Here is a 10107-nt window from a genome sequence, read left to right as displayed (position 1 = left end):
GATTTGTGTGAGTTTGAGGGCAGCCTGGTCTACACAGTGAGTTCCAGACCATCCAGGGCTACATAGTGAGACCCTGTCTCAAAAATAAACTTTCATTAAAAAATGTATGCTATATAGAAGGGGGAAAGGCACAAGAGTAAGCAAAAAAGGAGTATTTTCTAGTTGTCATTGCATCTAATCCTACGTTTCTGAAACAATTTCACAATAAATCCTAACAAGTGACTTTTGTCACAACAAATAATAAGAATATAATAAACAGCTAAGGTAAGCTCAAATGTTTGAACCACCCCAAAATGATGAAATTGCAATACACTCTTCAATTGACTTGTATAATGTTTTTATTAAATCAAAACACGTGATTTAAAGTCATTTATTTTGTACCATATCTTATGTCATATACTACAATCTTATTCTTTGTTCTAAAACAAGAAAGGTTCGAAATATTCCAAGTATACAATTTCCCACTGTATTTTAACAAGGGCCACAAACCTATCTGACTTCTAAATTGATGAGCAAGGTACTGAGGGTTTGTTTTTTTTTTTCAAAACCAAGTTAGCAAGCCTTATGTAATTAGATATAACTAGGCATCACCTTGTTCCACACGTGATTCTCTAGCATCAGGTGATTACTGCAAAGCAGGAGCTCAGCAGACTGTAGAATTTATTAGACTTTCTCTGTTGGCCCTCAGCCTCACCATTCACACCTGACTGCTACCCATGTTTCTTCAACGACCACCAAACAGCAGCTCTCTGGAGCTTCACTGATGGTGGGGAAATGGAGGCAAAGTTATCACCTGAGCAGAAGAATGAGCACTAGTGAAAAGGGTGGCTCTGGTTCCCCTCAACCCACACAGTTCAGTGAATTCCTGAGGCTTACACAGGGCTCTGTACAGGTGCCTGAGGCTTCAAAGCCCTCACTGGCATGCTGAAATTCTTCCTTCAAGACCAAGCTTGTTTCCTAAGAACAGTTGCATATGAACAGCCAAATTCTCCTTTCTGTTGATTCTCCTCTATCCACCCATCTACCCTAATCCTACCAAAGCTGACACATCTGGTTACTTGTAAACGTGGCTGAGTCAAGTTCATCCCTTTCCGGCTGTCATCTCCAAACTCCTCTGTTAACAACCATTTGCCCAAAGTACAACAGCTTCAAGCAGTTGCTTAGAGCTACCCCATCCCACTGATTTAACCTATCAGATCTATTGTCTGAGGGCAGTTTCTCAGTTCTCAACCCCATGAACTTTCAGAACCATGGGAAGCTCCAGATGTCTGCTCCAGCAGTGGAAAAATCTTGTCTTCAGTTCTGTTTAGAGTCCAGTTGGTTTAGCCGCTTCACAATCATGTTGTTGATTTTCTTAAGATCATCTATGTCCTTTCCCTCAGCTGTCAATCTTCTTGACACTTCATCCATCTTGTTTCCAGTTTGAACTTCAAAATGGAAAATAGACCATTACATTGGAGCCAGCAGAGCTCGGCTGAGTGCTGAGAGGCACCCTTGGCAAGTCTCCTGTTGGAGCAGCCATGCATCCCAGACACCCAGAAAGAAACTAGTGAAGACTGATGTTGCATAGCAAGTAACTATGTTTATAATCTCCTGGTGCCAGGCTAGACCACACCTGGTAACTCTACATCAATTTTAGCTGAGGATGTGCTGGGAACTGCCAGTGTGTCTGATTAGTTCCCCAGAAGTGACTGTCATACTGTCTTGTTTCAAGACCTTTTCTCAGAAATAGGCTTTCACTTATTTGGAAAATGACATTCTTTGGGTTCCAGTATTTTAACATGCCTGCTGTTTCTGAACTATCAGCCTATAGTGAACATGTAAAAATTCCCCTCAGGCCACTCTTCAGAATAGAACTAAATGTAAGTCAGATGTGGTGGCACACACCTTTACCCCAGCACACAGGAGGCAGAGACAGGCAGATCTCTGTGAGTTCAAGGCCAGCCTGGACTACATAGTAAGTTCCAGGCCAGCTGGGGCTACAGGAAGACCCTGTCTCAAAAAGAAAGAAGAAAAGAAAGAAAGAAAGAAAGAAAGAAAGAAAGAAAGAAAGAAAGAAAGAAAGAAAGAAAGAAAGAAAGACATTGTTTCCCCAATAAACAGAATCCTTGGTAGTGCAGTAAGCGAGGCAAGGGAGCCCTCTGAGGTCTGTCCATCACAGTTAAATTTTCCAAGAAATGTGGCCCAAGTTCAGTACTTTGCACTTGAGCTCCTTATCACTTCCATTACAGGCAAGATTTTTTTAAAGGTATCTTTCATGAGCTAGAGCTATTGATACCATAACCCTGGCCAGAGCTAATCACTAACACAGGAAGGCAAACTAAATGTTAGAGGTTCACCTCCTAGCCTAGAGACAAACTGGCTGCCCAGCAGCTATTTTTCCCTCGTGTCTGAAAGTTTACATTGGATCAAATCTGGTTCAAGGAGAGACAGCAGGGTCTTAACTGAGCTTTGCTGCTGAACCAAGCACCACTTGCTTTTCTGAAATAATGCGGAACTGAGGTAAACTTATGACATATACAATCGTTTCTCCTCCTGGTACCCTCCTACAAACTGAGAAAAAAGTGCTTTAACCATACACTGGTCCCCAAATAAACTCTGTGAAAAGATACTGTTAAATGTCTAAGAAAGAGCAAAAGTATATACCTGTCAGCCCCTTGGAGAGTCATAGGAGATAAGAAACATCCAAACTTTGTCTAGACCAACAGTTTCCAGTCATTTGAATACCAAGCCCCTTTTTTCTTTAAGGCAAAAAAAGAAAAAAGACTTGTCCTCCCTGGGAATGCACGTTCTGTAGACTACATGGCTTGGCCATGTGAAGCTGCTACCTGAGCAGATCACCATCCAAAGGAATCTGTCCTTGCAACCCAGTATTCCTCTTCAGCACGGAGACTGACAAAATTAAAAACCTGTCATTTAAGAAGATTAACTTATGTTCTTTTGTGTATAAATGCCACTGTTGTAAAGAAGAGTTCTTGAACTTCAGTTAACAAACCCATTTGCACTAAGAACAAACTGACTTCCCTGTTAAAAGTGAGCGCAGGTCCAGTTCATACAGATACCTGTGTTTACTCTCTTAGGCTGGAATAAGGGGCTCAGAAAGTACATGCAGGTTTTGTTCCTCTTCCTTAATGGAGGCCGTGGAGCTCACTGGTTGAATCTCAGATTTGATAAGCCAGGTAAACATGGCTTTCACTAGTAAAATGACAGTAGACAGCATTTTGATGAGAAAGGACTTAACATGAGTGTGGGGGCTAAGGAGATGGCTCAGTCAGTAAAGTGCTTACTTCCTTAAAAAAAAAAACAAGATTCCCAGCACCCAGGTGAAAAAAAAAAAAAAAAGCCAGGTGAGGCAGCACACACCTGCAATCCCAGAGTTGGGAAGGTGGTGACAGGAAGACACCCTGGGGCCAACTAGTCTAGATGACTCATAGAGCTCCAGGCCAGACTTTGTCTCAAAAAATAAGGTGGAGGGCCATTGAGGAAGATACCCAGCCTCTGGCCCCTGCACAAATGAACATGCACGCACACAGACACACACATAGAGACACACAAGATAATGAGATCAATATGTCTGGCCCAGGGAAATTGTACAATTAAAAAGATGATTTTTTTCAGTGGGAGGGGTGATATGGGGTTTCACTATGTGCAGTTACTATCAAGTGACTGCTCCCATTCAGGACAGTTGGCATAGTCGAGCACACATTCAGGACAGTTACTATCAAGTAACTGCTCCCATTCAGGACATCTCCTCACCTCATCTTTCTTTTCTTATCCAATATGATTTTGTCCTCAGTATAAAACACTTGAGCAGACCATGTTGATCCACAACTCTAATTCCAGTATTCAGGTGGCAGAGGGAAGTAGCTTACAAATTCCAGGTCAGACTGAGCTACATAATAAGACTTGTCTCAAAAAAAGTAGAACAAAAGAAAAGACAAATATTTGAGGCAAATATCAAACAAATCCCTTTTTGTTTTAATTTTATGGGATTTTTTTTTTTTTTTTTGAGACAAGGTCTCATGTAGCCCAGACTGACCTTAAACTTACTATGTAGTCAAGGATGATCATGAGCTCCCAAGTGCTGGGATTACAGGCCTGTGCCACCAGGCCTGGCTCTAACAAATCCTATTTTAAAAGAGGAATAGTGATGCTGATGCCCTGCCTTGTTTGTTGATGCCATATCTGTGAGCCCTGAATTGGCCCCTATTAGCTATATCACTTTGGGCATATGAGACTTCAGTTTCATCAGCAGTAAACTCAGAATAATAACAAAACCTAGCCAGACCTGATAACATAGGCCTGTAATTCCAGCTACTGAGGCAGGAAGATCAACAGTTCAAGGCCTGCCTGGGCTTATCAGTGAATTTAAGGCAACTCAGTGAGTCCCTATCTCAAAATAAAAAGTAAAAATAGTACAGGACTGCAGTACAGGACTTTCCTAGTATGTTCGAAGCCCTAGGTTCAATCCCCAGTATCATCCAAAACACAATTTTGTTTTTAAAGATCCTGTACTACACTAAGCTGTTGAAAGGTTTTTGACAAATAGCCATCATGTGCACGGTGCCAAGGACCAAATACTTCATATTATAGCATTTGTTATTTCTCTTTTCTTTTCCACTTACCCTACAGAAGAGAGAATTTCTTTTGGGTTGTTCAGTTGTCTAGAAGACATACTTAAAGTTTCTTACTAGTTTAACTGGGTCATTGCTCCAAATTAAGTATGGTGGGATAGCAACATTCATTTATGTTGGGATAACATTTCAGAATAGAAACCTATGTTCGTTTTGGCCCTGGCGGTTCAATGGTCAACCCTTTCCTGATTGATAGCTGGGTACAAATTCACATTTACTGTAAGGATAATTCCCATGGTTACTTCTAAGTGAAAAAGGGCATAAGTTGAGTGAAAGAGAAGCAATTAAATATCATCTCTTGTGGTGAGACTTATGGGGATAAGTGAACAAACATCTATTCACCCTTCCAAGGCTCAGGGAACATGGAAGAGGAGTAGGAGCTTGGAGGCTGACAAGATGGCTCAGTGGTTAAGAGTGCTTGCTGCTCTTGCAGAGGACCCAAGTTTGGTTCCCAGCACCCATGCTGGGAACTCCAGTTCCAAGGGATTCAATTGCTTTCTTCTGGCCTCCATGGGCACCTGCACATATGTGCACACGTGCATGCACAGACACACACACACACACACACACACACACACATACACACAATTAGAAAAAGAAGGGAGAAGGGGGGCTGGAGAGATGGCTCAGCGGTTAAGAACACTGACTGTTCTTGCAGAAGAGCCAGATTCGAATCCCAGAACCCACATGGCAGCTAACTGTCTGTAATTCCAGTTCCAGAGGATCCGACAGTCTCTTCTGTCCTCTGCAGGCACAACACACACACACACACACACACATACACACAATTAGAAAAAGAAGGGAGAAGGGGGGCTGGAGAGATGGCTCAGCAGTTAAGAACACTGACTGTTCTTGCAGAAGAGCCAGATTCGAATCCCAGAACCCACATGGCAGCTAACTGTCTGTAACTCCAGTTCCAGAGGATCCGACAGTCTCTTCTGTCCTCTGCAGGCACGACACAGATGCACTCACATACATGCAAGCAATACACACATACACATAAAATAAAAATGATAAATTTTTTAAAAAAGGAGGGAGAGGAACTAGAGGAAGGAATGGAATATAATGTAGTTATTTCCTCCAAATTGAAATATGCTTTTCTAGAGGGAAGAGAGAGACTCATAAGATTCAAGAAACTAACAATAATTAAAAAGGCTCAGGAAACTCAGCAAGTTACAAACTTCAGAAAGCTCCTCCCCAAAGCAGAAGCAGTCAACAATTGCTGGGAAGAAGAGACTGTCTGGTGGAGCTGTCTGCAAATTGTACAGGAAATTCCAGAGATGCAGCTTTTGGGTATAGTCACCCAGGCTGGCTGGGGGAAGGGTTCAGCTGTCTTTGAGTAATCCATGCTCCTGTAAGTCATCCCTAATGTGTGGTAATATAAGAAAGCCCAACGAACACACTGGTTCACCAAGCTAGACTTGGGAGTAGTCATTTCTTTGGTCTGTCATGGTACCCTATCTGTTCATGTCTCCACAGGACAAGTCACACAACACTCCTCCCTGCCAGCCCAGCCCCAGACGCTAAAGGTCTGTAGGCTGAAAGGAGTTTTTGAGAAAGAAAAGAGGTTAGATGAAGCACAGGAATCATGCATCTCTTCCTCTCTCTGCTCTCATCACCACCACCTCTAGGGCTTCTACTGAACTTAATTAAATTAAAGGCATCGCAATGAACTTATGAGCTTAAATTAGAGGCATTGCAAAGACATGGAACTGAACTTCTTTAAAACTGCTGAAAGCTAAGCCAGGCAGGATGGCATAGGCCTATAATCCCAGCACTCAGGAGACTGAGGCAAGAGGAACCCAAGTTCAAGGTCAGCCTGATGTGTAGTGAGACCTTAGATCAAAAAAAAAGTCACCAGATGCTTATGAAAGAACAACAGAAATGACGGATAGAAGATCCAGGTTTTCAGGCAAAATAGTGTCAAAGACGACTGCCTTGCCCACTTTCCAGCTCCAGAAATGTAGTAAGGGAGAGAAAGCAAACATTTCCAGGTAATAGTATAGGGGGTCATCTGAGAGAGAAAGCTGATGAAGGGGCCATACACAGAAAGAGGCAGCATTGCAGATAGTGCTTCCCCTGATGTCCAAAGCAGACAGGCTTTGGAGCCTCAGCAGATAGGGGCCTCTAGGCTGAGGAGCAGGTGTGGGAAAGCCACTTAAGGGAATGACATACATCACCCAGGCCACAAGCAGTTCCTAGCAGGAGCAAGAGCAAGAGTCAGCCCGGGTAGTGACCAACAAGGGAGGTGCCCGCCTTCACATCCCAACACTACTTCTGGCATTTAGTCAGAGCCCATGTGCTCTGGATTGATTTCTGGGATCATATGCCAATGAGAAAACCTTCCAGGGCAGTTTGAAACTTGATGTGACTATATAAGTCTGAACTGATGGAGGTATCTTTATATTGGGTAAAGAAAGCTTAAAATTAACTAGAATAAGCAGTCTATGATTTGGCAGCAGGGGCTCCAAGTGAAAAATTAAAGTCCTACATGAATATTTAACAGAAATGTGACCTGGCACTGTGGGAGCATGCAGTGGGCTTGTGCCCTAAGACCCAGTCCTTGAACAAGGCTGCATGCACTTGGGCTTGGGGCATGGCTTCTCCCTCTGCGTTTTCCTGGAAATTCTGATGCTGAAGAAGCACTAACTCCTTCCAGGAGCAATGTTAAACAACAGCTTCGGAAACCAGCTATGAAGTAAGCACACAGAAGTAGTGACAAAACTGCCAGAGGTACTTACTTATAAGGAAGATCGAGAAGAAAACCAGTGCCAGGCTGACAGTCAGCACAACGAGCAGCCCCACAAAAAACAGACTCCGGCTTCCGTTTCCTGGGTTCGTGCCAAGGTCTGGGATTTTCCCCTCTAGACCTAATAGGAAATAACAATGATAGAGTGTCCTCAGCACACAGGCTATTGGCAGAATGCACTGCAGTCCACTGTGTGAGAGATGAGTGATGGGCACACTCATGTTCCCTGGATAGCCCAGGAAAGTGACTTCTGTGTTAGGAATGTCTCTGGACTGGGAAAAATTCTGGAATTGTTTACCTTCTATATTGGAATTCAAAGAATGAGCAGGCTTGAGCTATGTCCTTGGATCCGTCTGAAGGGTCTTTGAAGACTGTTCATCCTAGAGTATTGAGGCATGGATTTCTTTGAAGCAGAAATGCATGATGGAGCTCTATTGCCCTTCTCTGAAGTGACCCAAGAACAAGGCAGAGAGAACTATGCTTCCCTGGGTGGACGACTGAATTCTGGGGTATCTCCCAGGAAATTCCTTCCACTCAGAATAACTACTTATGCCTACATTCATTTATACAAAAGAGGCCCTGAGGTATTTCAGTTTCTTAAAGCTATTCATGACAGGGGCTGGAGAGATGGCTCAGTGGTTAAGGGCACTGGCTGCTCTTGCAGAGGATCCAGGTTCAATTCCCAACACCCACATGGCAGCTAAGGCCTCTGAGGGCTTTGCACAACACAGATGCTCTTACATACATGCAGGCAAAACACTCATACATATAAATAAAAATAAATTTTTTTAAAATTAAAAAATAAAAAGCTATTCAAGATAGTTCTGCTCTAGAAACAAGGTTCTTGTCAATGTTTTGCACTGGAAATTGTCTATCATTAATCACTTTGTAAGGCCTCAAAGAGATCCACCAGCTTCTGCCTCCTAAGTGCTGGGGTTAAAGGTATCTAGTAATAGATTAAATTTTAAGATAAAGTATGAAACCCTCAGTAGGGAGATGACTGTATTACATTTTGCACTCTCCTCTTTGGATTGGTCCCACACATTGTGCTACCTGATTATATAATCGAGTGCATCCCAAGTTACACATCAGACAGTTTTTCCTTCCTAATAAAGCAATAACAAAGGCTGGCACCCAATACCTACTTCTATGACACTGAGTGAAATTAAAATGGGGGAGGATTTGAACCCATTGAGATACTGACAAAAGGAAGAACACAGACAAGACAGGAGAATGGTGGCAGTAAGACTGGAACCATAAGCTTTAACTGTATGTGCAACAAATGGCAAGTGGGCAGTCAACACCTGTGTTTGGCTGATAGAGGTTACACTGGAAGCCATGGGGCTCAGAGGGCCTGAAAGGCCTCATTTCTAACACTCAGGGAGCAAGATGCACATTTAGTATTCAGCAGATTTTGTTTTGCCCTCCCTCCTGTTTCAGTAGATACTTGGTAAGTAGAAAATAGAGCTGACTTTGCCCAACAGAATTTTAATGATTTTTTAAAAAAATATAAACAGGTGAAGCCAGGTATGGTGGCACACACCTTTAATCCCAGCACTAGGGAAGCAGAGGCAGATCTACATAGCAAGGTCTAGGCCAGCTGGGGCTATAGGGAGACGAACAAAAAACAAAAAACAATCTTTCGAAGGCTTGGGAGCACCCCCAAAACTGCCTAATTAACACATAGGATTTTTGGCGCCCAGTGACTCCCACCACGCCCCTACCACACCCTCACATCTATGGCTGCCTTGATACTTTTAGGAAGCCTAAAAGCCAGAAAAACTGCAGAGTTGCCAGGGCCATACGTACAAAATAGATGCTGCGATTCGACAGGACAGAGGTTGAGTTTGTTTAAATCATTTATGGAATCCACAATATAGAGCTTTCCTTCTTCGTGGATACCACGGGAGCCAGAGTCCTGGAAGGAATGATTCATCATGCCTGAAACAGAGCAGAGGTTACAAAGAAGAGGCTGTACTGAGGAGCTCCACAGGTGAGCTGGCAGGAAACTGATCAGGCCTATGAACAGCCACCCTGTGTGTTCAACTAAGGGTCTAGAAAAGCTGCGTCCAGAGATGTTTCTTTGGTTGGACAACTTGGCAATTATTCTTTTGCCTTGCCTGCCAGGAAGCTCCATGTCAAGTGTGTGACGCATACTATATCTATGCTCTTTTCTCCTCAGATTCTCTGCTTCTACCTTATTTCCCTTGACTCTGATTTTTGTTTCATAATTGATTTTCAAAATATTTCTCTTATGGTTTCTAGTTTGATACCTGATATGCTTCAAGTCCCTTGTGCAAAAACACTATGTATAATTATGCAGATAAATTAAACTAGTCAATCTGGAAAGAGAGAAAGGGAGGAAGGGAGAAAGAATATGCATACATACATACATACACACATACATACATACATACATACGTACATACATACATACACATTACTAAGAACCCTTCTAATTGCCTAGTTTAACAAACATTTACACTTTTGGGGGTTGGCAAGATGGCTCAGCTAGTAAAGGCACTTGCCACCAAGCCTGACAATCATCAGTTCAATCCTTGAAACCCACATGATAGGAGAACCAACTCCCACAAATTGCCCTGTGACCTCCACACATGTGCTGTGATGCAGTGTACCCTCCAAAATACACAATATAAAAACATTTGCAATTTTTATGTCTTCCTTCAGTGTGGCATGAGTGCTTGCCCTCAGATTGGTCCTTTG

General features: G+C 42.8%; 1 protein-coding gene across 2 annotated transcripts in view; it reads right to left on the bottom strand.

Annotated features, from left to right (window-relative positions):
• Nucleotides 1-531: 531 nt before the first annotated feature.
• The window catches only part of Lsmem1 (leucine rich single-pass membrane protein 1), a 12874-nt gene continuing 3298 nt past the window's right edge, over nt 532-10107 (bottom strand). Inside the window, exons 2-4 of one of the 2 annotated variants that reach the window (XM_008829795.1) lie at nt 9193-9324; nt 7376-7504; nt 532-1427 (exon numbers count right to left, since the gene is read on the bottom strand). In XM_008829795.1, coding sequence (XP_008828017.1) covers nt 1297-1427; nt 7376-7504; nt 9193-9322 — 390 coding nt within the window. In that variant the 5' untranslated portion in view covers nt 9323-9324 and the 3' untranslated portion in view covers nt 532-1296. Of the gene's footprint in view, nt 1428-7375; nt 7505-9192; nt 9861-10107 lie in introns of those variants that run through there. The other variant, XM_029561953.1, reaches the window with a different exon arrangement.

This window comes from Nannospalax galili, unplaced genomic scaffold (genome assembly GCF_000622305.1).
Source record: "Nannospalax galili isolate Female #2095 unplaced genomic scaffold, S.galili_v1.0 scaffold674, whole genome shotgun sequence".
NCBI lineage: Eukaryota > Metazoa > Chordata > Mammalia > Rodentia > Spalacidae > Nannospalax > Nannospalax galili.
Note: the sequence above shows the minus strand (reverse complement) of the source record. Positions and strands in the feature narration are given on the sequence as shown.